This window comes from Camelus ferus, chromosome 12 (assembly GCF_009834535.1).
Source record: "Camelus ferus isolate YT-003-E chromosome 12, BCGSAC_Cfer_1.0, whole genome shotgun sequence".
In the NCBI taxonomy this organism is placed as follows: Eukaryota; Metazoa; Chordata; class Mammalia; order Artiodactyla; family Camelidae; genus Camelus; species Camelus ferus.
The window spans coordinates 14,781,017-14,801,830 of record NC_045707.1 but is presented as its reverse complement, the minus strand read 5'-3'; the positions used below and the strand labels follow the sequence as shown (position 1 = coordinate 14,801,830).

General features: G+C 55.5%; 1 protein-coding gene across 1 annotated transcript in view; it reads left to right on the top strand.

Moving 5' to 3' along the window:
• The window catches only part of KMT2D (lysine methyltransferase 2D), a 39,367-nt gene extending 18,618 nt beyond the window's left edge, over positions 1-20,749 (top strand). Inside the window, 25 exon segments of the mRNA XM_032492740.1 lie at positions 15-1,826; positions 1,934-2,113; positions 2,191-2,327; positions 2,551-3,922; positions 3,924-4,413; positions 5,756-5,879; positions 6,016-6,100; positions 6,205-6,271; positions 6,383-6,615; positions 6,716-9,520; positions 9,653-9,793; positions 9,917-10,084; positions 10,243-10,402; positions 11,030-11,105; positions 11,277-11,452; positions 11,561-11,691; positions 12,328-12,460; positions 12,539-12,666; positions 12,813-13,953; positions 14,836-14,972; positions 15,073-15,203; positions 16,901-17,186; positions 17,412-17,485; positions 17,613-17,721; positions 17,860-20,749. Coding sequence (XP_032348631.1) covers positions 15-1,826; positions 1,934-2,113; positions 2,191-2,327; positions 2,551-3,922; positions 3,924-4,413; positions 5,756-5,879; positions 6,016-6,100; positions 6,205-6,271; positions 6,383-6,615; positions 6,716-9,520; positions 9,653-9,793; positions 9,917-10,084; positions 10,243-10,402; positions 11,030-11,105; positions 11,277-11,452; positions 11,561-11,691; positions 12,328-12,460; positions 12,539-12,666; positions 12,813-13,953; positions 14,836-14,972; positions 15,073-15,203; positions 16,901-17,186; positions 17,412-17,485; positions 17,613-17,721; positions 17,860-17,952 — 10,389 coding nt within the window. The 3' untranslated portion in view covers positions 17,953-20,749.
• The last annotated feature ends 65 nt before the right edge of the window (positions 20,750-20,814 follow it).

Sequence of the window (20,814 nt, the reverse complement as noted above, 5' to 3'; positions counted from 1 at the left end):
GTCTCCCCCCGTAGCAGGCTGAGAGCCAGATCAACAAGCAGACCAAGGTGGGCGACATGGCCCGTAAGACTGACCGACCGGCCCTACATCTCCGCATTCCCCCTCAGCCAGGGGCACTGGGCAGTCCGCCTCCTGCTGCCGCCCCCACCATTTTCATTGGCAGCCCCACTCCCCCCGCCGGCTTGTCTACCTCTGCGGACGGGTTCCTGAAGCCGCCGGCGGGCACAGTGCCCGGCCCCGACTCGCCTGGTGAGCTCTTCCTCAAGCTCCCACCCCAGGTGCCCGCCCAAGTGCCTTCGCAGGACCCCTTTGGACTGGCCCCCGCCTACGCTATGGAGCCCCGCTTCCCCACAGCACCACCCACCTATCCACCCTATCCCAGTCCTACTGGGGCCCCCACGCAGCCCCCAACGCTGGGTGCCTCATCTCGTCCTGGGACTGGCCAGCCAGGGGAATTCCACACTACCCCACCTGGCACCCCCCGACACCAGCCCTCCACACCTGACCCCTTCCTCAAACCCCGCTGCCCCTCACTGGACAACCTGGCTGTTCCTGAGAGCCCAGGGGTAGGGGGAGGCAAGGCTTCCGAGCCCCTGCTGTCGCCTCCACCTTTCGGAGAGTCTCGAAAGGCCTTAGAGGTGAAGAAGGAAGAGCTTGGGGCATCGTCTCCTAGCTGTGGGCCCCCAAACCTGGGGTTTGTTGACTCACCCTCCTCAGGCCCCCATCTGGGCAGCCTGGAGTTAAAGGCACCTGATGTCTTCAAAGCCCCCCTGACCCCTCGGGCATCTCAGGTAGAGCCCCAGAGCCCGGGCTTGGGCCTCAGGCCCCAAGAGCCACCCCCTGCTCAGGCTTTGGCTCCTTCTCCTCCCAGCCACTCAGACATCTTTCGTCCTGGCCCCTACCCTGACCCCTATGCCCAGCCCCCATTGACCCCTCGGCCCCAACCCCCACCTCCTGAGAGCTGCTGTGCCCTGCCTCCTCGCTCACTGCCCTCTGACCCTTTCTCCCGAGTGCCTGCAAGTCCGCAGTCTCAGTCCAGCTCCCAGTCCCCATTGACACCCCGTCCTCTGTCTGCTGAGGCTTTCTGCCCATCTCCTGTTACCCCTCGCTTCCAATCCCCTGACCCTTATTCCCGTCCACCCTCACGCCCTCAATCCCGGGACCCATTTGCCCCATTGCATAAGCCACCCCGCCCCCAGCCCCCTGAAGTTGCCTTCAAGGCTGGGCCTCTAGCCCACACTCCGCTGGGGGCTGGGGGTTTCCCAGCAGCCCTGCCCTCGGGGCCGGCGGGTGAGCTCCATGCCAAGGTCCCAAGTGGGCAGCCGCCCAATTTTGCCCGGTCCCCTGGGACAGGTGCATTTGTGGGCACCCCTTCTCCCATGCGTTTCACTTTCCCTCAGGCAGTAGGGGAGCCTTCCCTAAAGCCCCCTGTCCCTCAGCCTGGTCTCCCTCCACCCCATGGGATCAACAGCCATTTTGGGCCCAGCCCTACCTTGGGCAAGCCTCAAAGCACAAACTTTGCAGTAGCCACAGGGAACTTCCACCCATCGGGCAGCCCTCTAGGACCCAGCAGTGGGTCCACAGGAGAGGGCTATGGGCTGTCCCCACTGCGCCCCCCATCAGTCCTACCACCACCTGCACCCGATGGATCCCTCCCCTACCTGTCCCATGGAGCCTCACAGCGGGCAGGCATCACCTCTCCAGTTGAGAAGCGAGAAGACCCAGGGTCTGGGATGGGCAGCTCTTTGGCGGCACCCGAGCTTCCAGGTACCCAGGACCCAGGCATGTCCAGCCTTAGCCAGACAGAGCTGGAGAAGCAACGACAGGTGAGTTGACATCCTGGAGTTGAGTCCCCACAAATCTCTGCTGTTTCTGTGCCAGCCCTATGATTGGAGTAGAATGGACTTAACCCTCTTCTCTGTTCTCTGCACAGCGCCAACGACTACGGGAGCTGCTGATTCGGCAACAGATCCAGCGCAACACCCTTCGGCAGGAGAAGGAAACTGCGGCAGCTGCAGGAGCAGTGGGCCCCCCAGGTAGCTGGGGTGCTGAGTCTAGCAGCCCTGCCTTTGAGCAGCTGAGTCGAGGCCAGACCCCCTTTGCTGGGACCCAGGTAGGTAGAGTGGCAAGGGGTGATGGATCCAAGATACTGAAGGTGGCCCCACCTTCATCTACCCCTATCTCTCCTAGGACAAGAGCAGCCTTGTGGGGCTGCCCCCAACCAAGCTGGGCGGCTCCATCCTGGGCCCAGGGGCTTTCCCCAGTGATGACCGACTCTCCAGGCCACCTCCACCAGCCACCCCTTCCTCTATGGATGTGAACAGCCGGTGAGGCTCCAGGGGGTTCCCTGGGGGTAAATCAAAGGAACAGATAGTACTACCATCGTGCTGCCTCTGATTTTCCCATCTCTCTAATCCTCCAGTATCACTTACTTTTCGCCATTCCTTCCCCCTCACCACATTAACTCCATCCTTCCCTACTGCCCTAACTCCATGTTCTAGCTCTTTTTCATCCTAATTTTGTCTTACTGACTACTGCATATTCTTGCAGGCAACTGGTGGGAGGCTCCCAAGCCTTCTATCAGCGAGCACCCTATCCCGGGTCCCTGCCATTACAGCAGCAGCAGCAGCAGCAGCAGCAGCTGTGGCAGCAGCAACAGCAACAGGCAACAGCAGCAACTTCCATGCGACTTGCCATGTCTACTCGCTTTCCATCAACTCCTGGGCCTGAACTTGGCCGCCAAGCCCTTGGTTCCCCCTTGGCGGGAATTGCCTCCCGCCTGCCAGGCCCTGGTGAGCCAGTGCCTGGTCCAGCTGGTCCTGCCCAGTTCATTGAGTTGCGGCACAATGTACAGAAAGGACTTGGACCGGGGGGAGCTCCATTTCCTGGTCAGGGCCCCCTTCAGAGACCCCGTTTTTACCCTGTAAGTGAGGACTCCCACCGGCTGGCCCCTGAAGGGCTTCGTGGCCTAGCGGTATCAGGCCTTCCTCCACAGAAACCCTCAGCTCCACCAGCCCCTGAACTGAACAACAGCCTCCATCCAACGCCCCACACCAAGGGTCCCAATGTGCCCACTGGCTTGGAGCTAGTCAGCCGGCCCCCCTCAAGCACTGAGCTTGGCCGCCCCCCTCCTCTGGCCCTGGAAGCTGGGAAGTTACCCTGTGAGGATCCTGAGCTGGACGACGACTTTGATGCCCACAAGGCCCTGGAGGATGATGAGGAGCTTGCTCACCTGGGCTTGGGTGTGGATGTGGCCAAGGGGGATGATGAGCTGGGCACCCTGGAAAACCTGGAGACCAACGACCCCCACCTGGATGACCTGCTCAACGGGGATGAGTTTGACCTGCTGGCCTATACCGACCCTGAGCTGGACACTGGAGACAAGAAGGACATCTTCAACGAGCATCTGAGGCTGGTGGAGTCGGCCAATGAAAAGGCTGAGCGGGAGGCCCTCCTGCGGGGTGTAGAGCCAGGACCCTTGGGCCCTGAGGAGCGCCCTCCCCCTGCTGCTGATACCTCTGAGCCCCGTCTGGCATCGGTGCTCCCTGAGGTGAAGCCCAAGGTGGAGGAGGGTGGGCGCCACCCTTCCCCTTGCCAGTTCACCATTACCACCCCCAAGGTAGAGCCAGCACCTGCCACCACTTCACTAGGCCTGGGGCTGAAGCCAGGACAGAGTGTGATGGGCAGCCGGGACACTCGGTTGGGCACAGGACCTTTTTCCAGCAGTGGGCACACAGCTGAGAAGGTCCCCTTTGGGGCCACCGGAGGACCATCAGCTCACCTGCTGACCCCCAGCCCACTGGGTGGCCCAGGAGGGTCCTCTCTGCTGGAAAAGTTTGAGCTAGAGAGCGGGGCCCTGACCTTGCCTGGTGGACATGCATCTGGGGATGAGCTGGACAAGATGGAGAGCTCGCTGGTAGCCTAGTGAGCTACCCCTGCTCATTGAGGACCTGTTGGAACATGAGAAGAAGGAGCTGCAGAAGAAGCAGCAGCTTTCAGCACAGCTGCAGCCTGCCCAGCAACAGCAGCATTCCTTGCTGCCTACCCCAGGCCCTGCTCAGGCCATGTCTTTGCCACATGAGGGCTCTTCTCCTGGTTTGGCAGGACCCCAACAGCAGCTTGCTCTGGGACTTGGAGGTTCCCGACAGCCAGGCTTGGCCCAACCACTGGTGCCCACCCAGCCACCAGCTCATGCCCTCCAGCAGCGCCTGGCCCCCTCCATGGCCATGGTGCCCAACCAAGGGCATATGCTAAGTGGGCAGCATGGGGGACAGGCAGGCTTGGTGCCCCAGCAGAGTCCACAGACAGTGCTGGCACAGAAGCCCATGAGTACCATGCAACCGTCCATGTGCATGAAACCACAGCAGCTGGCGATGCAACAGCAGCTGGCTAATAGCTTCTTCCCGGATACAGGTAACCTCAGCTGCAGGCACTGGCTGTGTTACTCAGGGGTGATCACTGTTAACACCAAATGCTCAGTGAGGCTTCAGACCCAAAATACTCCCTAGTTAAGGGAGATGGAATGCAAAGAGCTTTGGCTAAATACCATATTAGTGGTGTAGGTAGAAGCTTTGTGGCTTTTAAAGGAGAGTGGTGCCTGGCATATGGCAGGCATTCAGATGTTTGAGTGAATGAATGGAATGGATGCCTGAAGCCTGATTAGCAAAGAATTTGTAGCTGTGGTGAGACCCAGAGATTAGAACTTGGAGAGAAGTGTACGAAAAAGCAATCAGGTTGGTGAAAAGATTAATGAGACTTAAGGCAGGAATGCTGATGGGGAATATGTTTGGAGACAGTGGAGTGATTTGCCTGGAGTAGGCTTTGAGTGGAGGGAAGTGAGTGGGTGCTACCATAACTTAGGAGAGGTAGGAAGGGGGCCCAGGTTGAAGAAGATGTCAAATTATAATAGCATTTATTGAGTAATGACTATTTACGAAGCAGTGTGTGAGCGCTTTACATTCATTGTCTAATTTAATCATCATAACAAACTCATTAAATAAGTACTGTTATTCTAGAAAAGGAAACTGAGGTATGGAGTTTAAGTAACTTGCCCAAGATCACACAACTAACGGAGCTAGAATTTGAGCCCTGGGCCTCTGATTCTCTTAACTGTTTCACTGTTTCAGAATAGCCAGGAGAGAAGGAATTTGGTTAGTCCTCTTAAAAGAAGGGAGTCAGTTAAGTTTTTTAAGTTTTCTGAGCAGTGGAGAAATTTACGACATACAGGATTTTAGGGAGATTTAAGTTTTTGGTGGCTGCTTGTTTCACTTTTTCTACCCACCATCCTGGGCAGTCAGGAGACTGGGCTGTAGGTGATGCATATTGTGCCCCAAACAGCTCTGGCCGTCTAGGGCTTTGGCACAATGGCCACATCTTGAGTTCTTGGGCTGCACTTAGTTGCCCTAAGAACACTACTTTTGAAGAATGCTTTCTAGGTCATAAAGTGTGCTCATATTCTTGTCACATTTGATACTCTCAGTAGCTCCATGACGTAGGCAGAGTAGAGAATCAAGCTCTCTATCAAATAGAAGAGTAAACTGGGGCACAAGCACTGTGCAAGTGGAAACAGGGCCACATGTCCTGTGAATCACAGAACTGAGTCTGCCTGGCTACTTATGCTGCCTGGCTCCTAGTCCAGTGTCTTTTCACCACACCATGCTGTTCTCAGCTTGGTAGAAGTCAAGGTGTTGGAACAGCAGACATGGAATGGAGCATTGACTTCAATGCCCAGCTCACTTGGCTCTTCTCTCTCCAGACCTGGACAAATTCGCTGCTGAAGATATCATCGATCCCATTGCAAAGGCCAAGATGGTGGCTTTGAAAGGCATCAAGAAGGTGATGGCTCAGGGCAGCATTGGAGTGGCACCTGGTATGAACAGGTAAGACTTGGGGGGTAGGAGGGTTGGTCCTTTCCTTTTCCGATCCTTCCCCTATCCTTCCTGATCTTTCTACTTGTCCAACCTCTTTGCTTTTCAATATTCCTCATCATGTCCTTTTTGCTTTGGCGGACTCTAGGCAACAAGTATCTCTGCTAGCCCAGAGGCTCTCAGGGGCACCCGGTGGTGATCTGCAGAACCACGTGGCAGCTGGAAGTGGCCAGGTAAATGGTCAGGTAGGAGTAGGAACTTGTGTCGTGTGCCATTGGGCCACCCTTCTTAGGGCCTGGTACAGACACTGACCCTTTATTAGTCTCTCTCATCACAGGAGCGGAGTGCCAGTGACCCCTCCCAGCCTCGTCCCAATCCACCCACTTTTGCCCAGGGAGTGATCAGTGAGTATGCGCATGGGGAGGCATATGTAAGGAAGTGACTTGGGGCATGTGGGGACAAGAGGGCTTTGGGTCACCATTTTGCAGTCCCTGACTCCCCACTTTCTTTCCCAGATGAGGCAGACCAGCGGCAGTATGAGGAGTGGCTGTTCCATACCCAGCAACTCCTCCAGATGCAACTGAAGGTGCTAGAGGAACAGATCGGGGTGCACCGCAAGTCCCGGAAGGCTCTGTGTGCCAAGCAGCGCACTGCCAAAAAGGCTGGCCGTGAGTTCCCAGAGGCTGATGCTGAGAAGCTCAAGCTGGTTACAGAACAACAGAGCAAGATTCAGAAACAGCTGGATCAGGTGGGGATGGCAGACCTTGACCTAGCAACCAGGAGCCTGGAAGGAGGGATGGCATGGGTGGGCAGGCTTCAGGCTGACCTCCTTGACCCTCCCATGTTAGGTCCGGAAACAGCAGAAGGAGCACACTAATCTCATGGCAGAATATCGGAATAAGCAGCAGCAGCAACAGCAGCAGCAGCAGCAGCAGCAGCAGCAACACTCAGCCGTGCTGGCCCTTAGTCCTTCCCAGAGTCCCCGGCTACTCACCAAGCTTCCTGGTCAGCTGCTCCCTGGCCATGGGCTGCAGCCACCACAGGGCCCCCCGGGTGGACAAGCTGCAGGTCTTCGCCTGCCCCCCGGGGGCATGGCACTACCTGGACAGCCTGGTGGCCCCTTCCTCAATACCACCCTGGCCCAACAGCAGCAACAGCAACATTCTGGTGGGGCTGGGGCCCTGGCTGGCCCCTCAGGGGGCTTCTTCCCTGGCAGTCTTGCTCTTCGAGGCCTAGGACCTGACTCGAGGCTTTTACAGGAAAGGCAGCTGCAGCTCCAGCAGCAGCGCATGCAGCTGGCCCAGAAATTGCAACAACAGCAGCAGCAGCAGCAGCATCTCCTAGGACAGGTGGCAATCCAGCAGCAACAGCAGCAGGGCCCAGGGGTACAGACGAACCAGGCTCTGGGTCCCAAGCCCCAGGGACTTCTGCCTCCCAGCAGCCATCAGGGCCTCTTGGTCCAGCAGCTGTCCCCTCAGCCACCCCAGGGGCCTCAGGGCATGCTGGGCCCTACCCAGGTGGCAGTATTGCAACAGCAGCAGCAGCACCCTGGAGCTTTGGGCCCCCAGGGCCCTCACAGACAGGTGCTTCTGACTCAGCCCCGGGTGCTGAGTTCCCCCCAGCTGGCACAGCAGGGTCAGGGCCTTATGGGACATCGCCTGGTCACAGCCCAGCAGCCGCAGCAACAACAGCACCAACAGCAGGGATCCATGGCAGGGCTTTCCCATCTCCAGCAGGGCGTGATACCACACGGTGGGCAGCCCAAACTGAGCACTCAGCCTATGGCCTCCTTGCAGCAGCAGCAGCAGCTACAACAACAGCAGCAGCAGCTTCAACAGCAGCAGCAGCAGTTACAACAGCAGCAGCAGCAGCAGTTACAGCAGCAGCAGCAGCTTCAACAGCAGCAGCAGCTACAGCAACAGCAGCAGCTTCAGCAGCAGCAGCAGCAGCAGCAGCAGCAGCAGCAGCAGCAGCAGCAGCAATTACAGCAACAGCAGCAGCTTCAACAGCAGCAGCAGCAGATGGGCCTCTTGAACCAGAGTCGAACTTTACTGTCTCCTCAACAGCAGCAGCAGCAGCAGCAGCAGCAGCAGCAGCAGGTGACACTTGGTCCTGGCATGCCAGCCAAGCCTCTGCAACACTTTTCTAGCCCCGGAGCCTTGGGCCCAACCCTCATCCTAACGGGCAAGGAACAAAGCATTGTAGAGACGGCTCTTCCTCCAGAGGCCACCGAGGGGCCCTCCACACATCAGGGAGGATCGTTAGCAATAGGGACTGTACCTGAGTCAGTGGCTACTGAACCAGGAGAGGTAAAGCCCTCACTCTCTGGGGACTCACAACTCCTGCTTGTCCAACCACAGGCCCAGCCTCAGCCCAACTCTGTGCAGCTGCAGCCACCTCTGAGGCTCCCAGGACAACAGCAGCAGCAAGTTAACTTGCTCCACACAGCAGGTGTGGGAAGCCATGGGCAATCAGGCAGTGGATCATCTTCAGAGGCCTCATCTGTGCCCCACCTGCTGGCCCAATCCTCTGTTTCCTTAGGGGAGCAGCCTGGGCCCATGACCCAGAACCTTCTGGGCTCCCAACAGCCCCTGGGACTAGAGCGGCCCATGCAAAATAATGCAGGGCCACAGCCTGCCAAACCAGGATCTGTCCCCCAGTCTGGGCAGGGCCTGCCTGGGGCTGGAGTCATGCCTACAGTGGGTCAGCTTCGAGCACAGCTCCAAGGAGTCCTGGCCAAAAACCCACAGCTGCGGCACTTGAGTCCTCAGCAGCAGCAGCAGCTACAGGCGCTCCTCATGCAGCGGCAGCTACAGCAGAGTCAGGCAATACGCCAGACCCCTCCCTACCAGGAGCCTGGGACCCAGCCCTCTCCCCTCCAGGGCCTCCTGGGCCGCCAACCCCAACTTGGGGGCTTCTCTGGATCCCAAACAGGCCCCCTGCAGGAGCTCGGGGCAGGGCTTCGACCTCAGGGCCCACCCCGGCTCCCTGCCCCACAAGGAGCCTTATCCACAGGACCAGTCCTTGGCCCTGTCCATCCCACACCTCCACCATCCAGCCCCCAAGAGCCAAAGAGACCTTCCTCACAATTACCTTCCCCTAGCTCCCAGCCCCCCTCTGATGCCCAGCTTCCCACCACCCAGCCAGGAACCCCCAAGCCCCAGGGGCCACCCTTGGAACTGCCTCCTGGGAGGGCCTCACCTGCTGCTGCCCAGCTTGCGGATACCTTCTTTGGCAAGGGCCTCGAACCTTGGGACCCCTCAGACACCCTAGCAGAAGCCCAGAAGCCGGAGCAAAGCAGCCTGGTACCTGGGCATCTGGAGCAGGTGAATGGGCAGGCGGTGCCCGAGCCACCCCATCTCAGCATCAAACAGGAGCCTCGGGAAGAGCCATGTTCCCTAGGAGCCCAGGTGGTGAAGAGGGAGGCCAACGGGGAGCCAGTAGGGGCACCAGGTACCAGCAACCACCTCCTGCTAGCAGGCCCTCGCTCAGAGGCTGGGCATCTGCTCTTGCAGAAGCTTCTACGAGCAAAGAATGTGCAACTCAGCACTGGGCGGGGGCCTGAGGGGCTGCGAGCTGAGATCAACGGCCACATTGACAGCAAACTGGCTGGGCTGGAGCAGAAACTACAGGGTACCCCCAGCAACAAGGAGGTGAGTTCTCTAGCTGGAGTGGAACAGACAGTGGGGTCCAGTGCCCGGGGGCTGAGTGAGCAGGTCTGGGTAAGACAAGAGGCGAGAGCTCTGAGGAGGATAGCAGCCTTCAATGTGGTTTATCTGGCTTAGGATACAGCAGCAAGGAAGCCTTTGACACCGAAGCCCAAGCGGGTACAGAAGGCAAGCGACAGGTTGGTGAGCTCCCGAAAGAAGCTGCGGAAGGAGGACGGGGTCAGGGCCAGCGAGGCCTTGCTGAAACAGCTGAAACAGGTGACCCCCAGGAGCCAGTCCCCTGGTCCCATCCCAGGATGGGGGGCAGCCTGGCCCCCAGCTGTGCAGTGGCAGAGATGTACATGCTGCGGGTTTCCAACCTTGTCATCTTGCCCCTCCTAGGAGCTGTCCCTGCTGCCCCTCACGGAGCCTACAATCACCGCCAATTTTAGCCTCTTTGCTCCCTTTGGCAGTGGCTGCCCAATCAACGGGCAGTGCCAGCTGAGGGGGGCCTTTGGAAGTGGGGCACTGCCTACTGGCCCCGACTACTATTCCCAGCTGCTTACCAAGGTCAGAAAAATGGCAATACCTTTTGGGGATGATGAGGTTCTTGGGGAGGTGGAGATGGGGATGGCAGGCTTGAGGAAATTGCTGACATAGTGTAGGGCCAGGAGATTATGTCAGTCTCCCTATGCCATCTTGCACACAACACCCCACCCCACCCCCAGAATAACCTGAGTAACCCGCCGACACCACCCTCGTCGCTGCCCCCCACCCCACCCCCATCGGTGCAGCAGAAGATGGTGAATGGTGTCACTCCATCTGAAGAGCTGGGGGAGCACCCCAGGGATGCCGCCTCTGCTCGGGATACTGAAGGGACCCTGAGGGGTAAGTCAGGAGCAGAGTGGGCTTCTCCTTCCCTGGTAGGACTTGGTGGCTGGGGTCCAAGCCAATTAGTGTGCCCTGTTGTACAGTTTAAGATAGGAGTGGGTTGCATGTTGTTCTGTGTATATACATGACTGGGTATATGAGATAGGGACTTCTTCAGGACTGACTAATTGGAGGCAAGGATGGGCTTCTGGAGTCCAGAGCAAAGGTAACAGAGTAGGGAGAGTGTTAATGAAACTTTTGCTTGTAAGGAATAGCCCAGCTTCAGTGGGTATGAACTACAGTCAGATCTGGATTTGAATTCTGGCTCCTGTGTTCCTTTAGCTGTGTTACTGCAGCCAAGTAACTTGACTGACTTGTGTGAGCCTCAGTTTTCTTACTATGAGATAGATAATCCCTAATGGATTTGCTAAGAGGCTATAAGCAAAGCATGCACCTGAAGAGTCCACTCCTTAGAAAGTTTCAATATGGCTCATCTGCCCCAAACTGCTAGATGGGTGGATGGGTAGACAGTGGTCGTGATGGCTAAGCTAGATCTTGTACTAGTTAGGGCTGAAATACGGGGAGAAAGCACCATCGGCTCTGGCATCTCTCAACCTGGCTTTTCTTTTCCTGCCTACCCCTCAGATGCTTCAGAGGTGAAGAGTCTAGACCTGCTGGCCGCCTTGCCTACGCCTCCACACAATCAGACTGAGGATGTCAGGTGCAGTTGGGGCCAAAAATGGGGTTGAGGAATTGGGGTGGGAGACAGGTTGCCTTATTTTTCCTTTGGCTAATGGCAGATTCAAGTAAGGCTGTGACATCTGCTGATCTCTAGATTTGGGAGAGGGCATCTGCCTGGCTGTAGCAGTGATTGTTTACTTTTGGCCCACAGGATGGAGAGTGACGAGGACAGCGATTCTCCTGACAGCATTGTGCCAGCTTCATCCCCTGAGAGCATCCTGGGGGAGGAGGCCCCTCGTTTCCCACAGCTGGGCTCAGGCCGGTGGGAGCAGGATGACCGGGCTCTCTCCCCCGTCATCCCCATCATTCCTCGGGCCAGCATCCCAGGTAGAGGCTGTTCTGGGCATGGATCAGACCTGGCCAGGCCAGGCTGCATTGTCAGAAGCTGGGGAGAGAGGCACCTGCAGCTTATTTATACAGATCTCTCTTTCTCAGTCTTCCCAGATACCAAACCTTATGGGACCCTGGATCTGGAGGCCCCTGGGAAGCTGCCTGCCACAACTTGGGAAAAGGGCAAAGGAAGCGAGGTGTCAGTCATGCTGACGGTTTCTGCTGCTGCAGCCAAGGTGTGTCCTGGGGGTACCTCGGAGGCCAAGGTGGTGCTAGTCAGGGAGCAGTCCTAGAATCTTGTCTGGATAAGTTTAGTCATTCAGAACTGTGTTGAGAACCTACTGTATGAAAGCCTGAGCTGGACTGTGGGATTAGGGAAAATGAAGCACGGGGGATCCTTGACCTCGAGGGGCTCATAGTTCAGTGGTAAAGAGGCAAGTCAACAAATAGGAGAGTGTGTAAAATGTGACAAATGCTGCAAGACAGCACGTCCCTAGTCACATTGGGTGGAACTCTGTTTTTGAAAATGTTACCAGGTTTTTGTGGTCAAAGGAAATTAGAAATCCCAGTTAAAATAACAAAACAGTTTTTTTATGACAAGACTCTTCACATCCTTTACTTTGCCAACGTGTATTGTGAGTTTCCAAGTAGTGGATGTAGCATGTGTCATTTCTTAAACTTAGTTGACACCGGTCTCTTTTTTATGGAGCTCCTGTTAGTGCCCACAGCAGTTTGGAGAAGGAGAGCTGGATGGCAGAGGGCAAGACTGACCGGCCGATTGGGAAATTGTATTCTGGGTGTCCTTGTTCCCACCAAGCTGGTGGGAGTGCTCACTCCACACGGCTCTCCCACCCCCTTTCCTGCCCTGGCAGAACCTGAATGGTGTGATGGTGGCAGTGGCAGAGCTGCTAAGCATGAAGATCCCCAACTCCTATGAGGTGCTGTTCCCAGAGAGCCCCGCCCGGGCAGGCATTGAGCCTAAGAAGGGGGAAGCTGAGGGCGCTGGTGAGTATGGCAGGGAAGCTCCTTGGGACCTGCAAGGAATGATTCTGGTGGGAGGCTCTGACCCCTTCCTTCCTGCAGGTGGGAAAGAAAAGGGTCTGGGAGGCAAGAGCCCAGAAGCTGGCCCTGATTGGCTGAAGCAGTTTGATGCTGTGTTACCTGGCTATACCCTCAAGAGCCAGTTAGACATCTTGAGCCTTCTCAAACAGGTGGGTCTGTTGGAGGAAAGGGGGTGGGTATCTAGCTAGGACAGAGAAGGCAAAGGGTTTTTGGGCTAGTGGAATCTGGGTGGGAATAGAGAGAGGACTAGTTAAGTGAGGAGCTGCCACTAACCATCCAGGGCATCTTCCCATAGGAAAGCCCAGCCCCAGAGCCACCCACCCAACACAGCTACACCTACAGCGTCTCCAACCTGGATGTGCGACAGCTTTCGGCCCCACCTCCTGAAGAGCCCTCCCCTCCCCCTTCTCCCTTGGCACCCTCTCCTGCCAGCCCCCCGGCTGAACCCTTGGTTGAACTTCCAGCTGAACCTTTAGCTGAGCCACCAGTCCCCTCGCCTCTGCCACTGGCCTCATCCCCTGAATCAGCCCGGCCCAAGCCCCGAGCTCGGCCTTCTGAAGAAGGTGAAGATTCCCGGCCCCCTCGCCTCAAGAAGTGGAAGGGTGTGCGCTGGAAGCGGCTGCGGCTGCTGCTGACCATCCAGAAGGGCAGCGGGCGGCAGGAGGATGAGCGGGAAGTGGCAGAGTTTATGGAACAGCTTGGCACAGCCCTGCGACCTGACAAGGTGCCTCGAGACATGCGGCGCTGCTGCTTCTGTCATGAGGAGGGGGATGGTGCCACTGATGGGCCCGCCCGCCTGCTGAACCTGGACCTGGACTTATGGGTGCACCTCAACTGTGCCCTGTGGTCCACAGAAGTATACGAGACGCAGGGTGGGGCTCTGATGAATGTGGAGGTTGCCCTGCACCGAGGACTGCTCACCAAGTGCTCTCTATGTCAGCGCACTGGTGCCACCAGCAGCTGCAATCGCATGCGTTGCCCCAGTGTTTACCATTTTGCCTGTGCCATCCGCGCCAAGTGCATGTTCTTCAAGGACAAGACCATGCTGTGTCCAATGCATAAGATCAAGGGGCCCTGTGAGCAGGAGCTGAGCTCTTTTGCTGTCTTCCGGCGGGTCTACATTGAGCGGGATGAGGTGAAGCAAATCGCCAGCATCATCCAGCGAGGAGAGCGGCTGCATATGTTCCGTGTGGGGGGTCTTGTGTTCCACGCCATTGGACAGCTGCTCCCCCACCAGATGGCTGACTTCCACAGTGCCACTGCCCTCTATCCCGTGGGCTACGAGGCCACTCGCATCTACTGGAGCCTCCGTACTAACAACCGCCGCTGCTGCTACCGCTGCTCCATCGGCGAGAACAATGGGCGGCCAGAGTTCGTGATCAAAGTCATGGAGCAGGGCCTGGAGGACCTGGTCTTCACTGACGCCTCTCCCCAGGGTGAGCAAGGGGCCCTTGAAGTGGTAGTGTGAAATTGGGCAAGTTTCTCCCAGAATCACCTTTATGATGTTGAGAGGAGATCTGTGGGCTCCTGGGGAGGGATCTTCCTCCCCAACTTTGGGCAGGTGAAGGTCTCTGGAGATCCCCAGAGAAAATGTTTTGGCATCTCTCAGTCACCTTGAATTCCCTTGTAATTGAAGGTATTTCGCTTGTCTAACTGCATGTATTCCAGCTCCTTTTCCTAACCTTGTGGAACTAAAGGATACAGTTCTGAGACCCTGTCATCTAGCTCACCCAATCTGATCCTCAGGTTCCTTATGGTTGTTTTTCGCCAGATAAAATCTTCTGATCTTAGTTTCCGCGTTAATGATAAAAGTAACAGTAGGTGTCATTACATTTTAGCAAGCACGTCCTGTGTGATACAAACTAAGCTGAGTGATTCATGTAGGTTATTTTGTTCATGCAATTCTACAAGGTAAGTACTATCAGTATGCCAAGTTTATACATAAAGGAACTGAGTCATAGAGAGATTTGAGTGTTTGCCTTAAGGCCCCATGGCCAGTATTAGAAACTGAACCCAAGTCTTCTCAACTCCAAAACATGCCTCTTGTTCTGGCTCTCAGTAAGGCCCGTGGCCTGTGCTGGGTACCCTGGGCCCTGGGTTCATGTTTCTGTGTCACAGGGCTCTCTGATGTCCCTCCAGGGTTGTTGAGGGAGACTGAGACTGGGAGGCCAAGAGGGGGTCCTGAGGAACCACACACTCTCGTGACAGAGGGATGAGCAGCTACAGAAAACAACTACAGTTTTGGATCAAGGTTAGGACTGAGGTTAGTGAGCAGAAGAAGTTGCCTCTGAGGGCTGCTCTCTTTCCCCTCCTCTCAGCGGTGTGGAATCGCATCATTGAGCCTGTGGCTGCCATGAGAAAAGAGGCTGACATGCTGCGGCTCTTCCCTGAGTACCTGAAAGGCGAGGAGCTCTTTGGGCTGACGGTGCATGCGGTGCTGCGCATAGCTGAATCAGTAAGGAGGGGGCCGAGGGCTGGGAGCCAGGTGGGCACCTGGAGTGTTGTTCCTGCCCCAGAAGTACTCAGGCTAAAGTGAGCATGATCTGTGCCCACAGCTGCCTGGAGTGGAGAGCTGCCAAAATTATTTATTCCGCTATGGACGCCACCCCCTGATGGAGCTCCCGCTCATGATCAACCCCACTGGTTGTGCGCGATCAGAGCCTAAAATCCTCACACACTACAAACGGTGAGCTTATGGCTGCAGCCAAGGGATGTGGGTGTGGGGCTTGGTAGGCACCCTCTGGCCAATTATGAGTATTCAGGGTTACAGATCAGAGTTCCCTTGGAGAGACTGGGGGGATAACTTTAGGCCTCCTGATTAAAGGGTACACAGGATCACTAGGGTATCCCTTTCCACCTCCCCCAACCCAGGTGTTCTGGGTTGACCTGTCATCCAGGGACAGACTTATCTTGGGCACCCTGGGAATGACCATTGGGGAGGATCTGGGTAGACAGTGGTGAAATATTATGAAATGTATAGAGGACCCAGTCACCACCTTCCTTTCCTGTTTTGTTTCTGGGGGCCTATGATTCTTCCAAACCTCAGACAGATGCCCTGTGAGTGCTAGGTTCACCATCCCTTCCCCAGGCTGAGTTGGTGTCAAAAATAAATAATTAGGAATATAATAGGAAAATAATAAAACCTTACATTTGTATAGCACTTTATACTTTTTTTTTCAAAGCGTTTTCACATCCATTATCTCATTTGATCCTCACAACAACCATATGAGGTAGGTAGGGCAGGTGGTATGATCCCCATTTTACAGCTGAGAAAACTGAGACCCAGAAAAGTTAAATGACTAGACAAAGGTCGCACAGCTGGGACCAGAGCCTTGCCACTTGACTTGTGGTTCGCTGTTCTTTGTGTGTACCACAATAGCCTGACCTTGGTCCCTGGGTAGAGGGAGGCAGAATCCATGGTAGCAGGGCTTTCTTGGAGGCCTTTGGTTGCTTCTTGGGCTGCTGTAAAGCGTCAGACTCTGCCCCAGTCAGCCCTAATCCTTGATGCTCTGTAACAGTGGTTTTCAAACTGTGTGTGTTCCAGAAAGCCCTGGAACACATAAACTGAGTGGGGAGAACGTGGCCCTCCCCATGCATAACTCCCCCTTCCCCAAATTGGATTCAACCAGAAAAATTCTGTTTCCGCCTAGTTTATGTATTGGAGTTCCTGTAAAGTTTTGTTAAAAAAAAAATTCTGCTGTATAAAAAATATAATCAAAAACGTTTGAAAACCACTGATCTGGGATGGGCAAGAATTTGGCTGGTGCCCTAGGGTGGTGGAAAGGCATCCTGCCAGGCAGCAGTAATTCCCCTGCACTGAGCCATCTGCACAGAGCCCAATCTTATGTCAGAGTAGGGGACAGTCTGAAGAAAGGAAAGGTTACCACCTTTTGGCTGTGAATTCAGAGCCAGTTTTAATTCAGATCCAGCCCCGTGTGGTAGACACGGCTACCAGTATAAGCAGGAGCTTCCAGCATAAGCAGGAGGTAGGACTCAGATATTTGAGCAAATCCTGAGCTTAAATTCCAGGCCTGAGCTGCTTAGGGAAGATGTCCCAGAGGAGCACGGCCTTGAGTCCAGTTTGGCAGGAGGGTGGTAGAAGGTAGGGTGATGGGAGAGCAGGCTCAGTGTAGGGGAATCAGGGCCCCTTCCCTCCCTTCACACCCCCACCCCCCATCCTGGGCTCTCTGTGCCATCCAGGGTGTTGGAAGGGTCCCTGTAGCTAGTTGCTGCCTCACCAAAGCCAAGACCCATATGCCTCCACTCCATTCCCAAGGCAGCACACACCCCTAACTGGAGTGTCACACATCCCAGGGAGGAAGCGGGTGGTGTGCGTCTGCTCTGAGGGAGAGCTGTCTTGTCATGGACTATATCACCTCCCAGGCCCCACACTCTGAACAGCACCAGCATGTCCAAAGCATATCAGAGCACCTTCACAGGTGAGACCAACACCCCGTACAGCAAGCAGTTTGTGCACTCCAAGTCATCTCAGTACCGGCGGCTGCGCACCGAGTGGAAGAACAATGTGTATCTGGCTCGCTCCCGTATCCAGGGCCTGGGGCTCTATGCAGCCAAGGACCTAGAAAAGCACACAATGGTCATCGAGTACATTGGCACCATCATTCGCAATGAGGTGGCCAACCGGCGGGAGAAAATCTATGAGGAGCAGGTATGGGCTGGCAGAGGGGCCGTGATAGTGCATGGTCCACACTCAGCCAAGGGCAAGGGGCAGGACTGGGGCCAGAGGAGCAGGTGGAAAGCTGTGGGAAGAGGAGGGGAGAGGCAGAAGAAAGGAAGAATAAGAAACAAAGATAAGCCCACTACCTGATCCCACCACCTCTGCTGCCATTCTCTGATATTCTTGCTGCTTCTTCTGCAACCTCTGCCTTTCTAGAATCGAGGCATCTACATGTTCCGAATAAACAACGAACATGTGATTGATGCTACGTTGACTGGAGGTCCTGCCAGGTGAGAGAAGGATGAGAAGAAGGGATTTACGGGTCCCTGAGGGTGGCATTCTGGGGGTGGGCCAACAAGGAACCAGAATCATCCAACTCAAATTGCTTGACATCTCTGACTCTGTCTCACTGCCTAGGTACATTAACCATTCATGTGCCCCTAACTGTGTGGCAGAAGTTGTGACATTTGACAAGGAGGACAAAATCATCATCATCTCCAGCCGGCGAATCCCCAAAGGAGAGGAGGTAAGAGGAAGCATCCTCAGTGAGTGACAAAGAAGCTCCTTCTTCTCTGTCCTTCCCCAGGAGTCAAGTTCCAAGGCCACTGCCCTCCCCCACTTCCTCTGGGGGGCTGGTATTGATTCTGCCCTCTTCTCTTTCCAGCTGACCTATGACTATCAGTTTGACTTTGAGGACGATCAGCACAAGATCCCCTGCCACTGTGGAGCCTGGAATTGTCGGAAATGGATGAACTAAGAAGCTTTGAGGCTACCAGGCAGGGGAGTCCCCCCACCCCCAACCTCTTCCCTGAAAGGGATGAGGGGGAAGAGAGGTAGCAGCCAGAGCCAGGACCCAGGGCTGGGGCTGCCGGCTGACCGGAGCCCCTGGAGCAGGAGGCTGGGGCAGAGGGCCCTAGGCCAAGCCCGCCCTGGGCACCAGGGACGACCCTCTTCCCCGCCACCGGCCCCCAGGCTAGCATCTCTGCCCCCAGCTCCAGGAGGGGCCAGACAGAAGCAGCCATTGGGCATCTCAGGTTTGAGGGGGATATGGGCCGGGAACTACCCAGAAGCATCTGGGAGGCAGCAGGGAGGGGGGAGGAGGATGTGTGGCCGGGCCTCACAGCCCTGCTGCTCCCACCGACCTCTCTGGCCCAACTCAAGGCTGCAAAGAGACTTGACTAAGCTTGACAATCCCAAAGGCCGGGTCTCACACCTGGCCCTGCCTGCCGGGTCCTGCCCCCACCCTCACCCCCATCCCCTTCCCTCTCAATCTGTCTCTGTCTCCCTCTTCTCCTCTGTGTTTCTGTCTCTCTATGGGTTGTGTTTCCTTGTTTTCCACTCTGACAAATGCAACATGAACGGGAAAGAGGCGCCCAGCTGCCCAGGAGGGCAAGCCAGGCAAGCCGGGCAAGGAGACCCCGCACCCACACCTACCTCATTTAAGTGTTGGATTTTTTGCTGTTTTGAAATGTGAGACCCTCTCCAAGCCCCCTACTGCCCCAACCCTCTCCCCCACCTCACTGCCCTCTTCTGAGTGGGTGGAAGGGGGGTAGGAGGAAGAAGAAAAAACAACAACAAAAAATCCATCTTTGTTTTTAATTATGGGCATGGGATGGTGGTTGAGGCTAATGATGAAGATTGGGGATGACTGGCCCCTAGTTGCTCTAGGACTTCCTTCTCCATCTGGACATGGGGGCAGGAGGGGTGTGCTAAACCTAGGACCAGGATATCTCCCTCCTGTTTTCCCAACCCCATCATGAGCCCATTTGCCCTCCAGCCCCTGGATGGGGTGGGTGGGTGGTAGGGTGAGGGCTATCCCTGAGTGGCATGCCCATACCCAGTGAGGCAGGGTGTGGCCCGGAGCTCCCACTTTCCCTCAGTCACCAAACTGCTGCTGGTCTGGTGGGAAGGGGTGGTGATGTGGGGGTGGGGGAGCTTAGTGTCAGCGCGGGGAGGGTGGGGGGTATTTATCTATTTATACATGGGATTGTACATAGTCTTGTGGGGCATGGGGGAGCCGGCTGGAGGTGAGAACCCTCCCCTCTCCCCCAACCCCCGGGGAGAGCAAATGTAAAACTACTAATTTTTGTGCTTTATATATTCTATATAAATATATCTATTTTCTTTTTACAAAACCAGTTTATAAATGGTAGGGGGGCGTGGGGCGGACACATGGAGCTCCCCTTGTGGGGGGGCCCCCTCCATTACCCAACCTACCGCCCTTTTCCTCACCCCCTCCTCCCCACCCCCTGGCTGTGACTGCTGTAAGGTGGGGGTATAGAGGCTGGGCGATTCCCACCCCGTTTTGTATAGTTGGACTATGTTATAACGCACAAAAGTGAGCTGGCCCCAGGGGGAGCCAGAGGGTAATGGGTTCCCCTGCCTCCCTTTCCTTCCCCTTTCTGCCCAAGCTTGTGCTGCAGTTGAACCTCTTCCTGGGGGTAGGGGTAGGTCAGGGGCTGGGTGAGGCCCCAGACCCCTCTCTGGTAGGGAGCCATGGGGATGAAGATGAAGCTTATATGCAGTTCTCTCCTAGGGGCTGTGGGCAAAGGGCATTTTGTAATTAATATTTTCAAGAATCAAATGTCTGGAGTGTAGGGGTGGGCTTGGTGGCGGTGTAAGGGCGGGCCTGCTGGAGGGGGAGCACGGTCGCTGTTGTGATTTTAGGTTTGTTTTTGTTTTGTTTTTGAATTTGGGGGGTTGCGGATTGATGGGGGTAGGGAGATTTTTTTTTTTTAAGCTGCTTCCTCAACTGTTTCAAGCTGCAAATGTTTTAAGAGAATAACATCCCCCCACCCCCACAGAAACCACTGTAATTAAATCAGACAGTGGGGAGACCAGGCTGCTGCCCCCAAAGCCATTGGGTGTTCTTTTCCAAGAGCAAAAAGTCTAGGCTACAGGGAGGGGGAGATTGGCTCCTGCGAGTCAGGCTCTAGTTGGGGCTTGGTTCCTTGGATTGGGAAAAGGGGATGGGGCAGACTTTGTAAGCATATGCTAGGTATCCGATAGTCCTGTAGAATTTAGTGAAGAAACCTTATACAGTTTTTAATTTTTATATAAACTAACTCAGACCCAAGCTACAAGGTTGGAATTTTGGTTGTTGGTTTTTTTTAAGTACCCCGCCTGTATAATTGCATCAGAATTCCTTCCCCTCCCTCCCCCCTCCCCGTGTTTGTATTTTGGGTTGGTTTACACTTGCACATATTCAGTTTTCAGTTTTCCCCCTTTACAGTCTTCTCCCCTCACCTCCAGGACCCTCCCCCTTTTTAAAAAATAAACCTCTGACAAGTGTGAATCCCGTGAAGACTTTATTTTGTGTTGTGTGTATCCTGTACAGCAAGGTTGGTCCTTCGTAACAGCGGATGAAATGATTCCCTTTTTTAAAGCGCCCTCTCTCCCTCCACCCCCCGCCCCCCTGTCCTTGGCATGTTTTGTATCAGCGATCATTCTGAACTGTATATAATTTATGTTGCAAGAGGCAAAGGGCAAGTTTTGGATTTTGCTTCTTCAAAGTTTGTTTTTAAACGACAAATAAAAAAAGAACATTTTAAATACAAGCGGCTCCGTCCCGTCACCCTCGCCATCGGTGGGATCTGTGAGGTCCGACAGGACCCGGGGA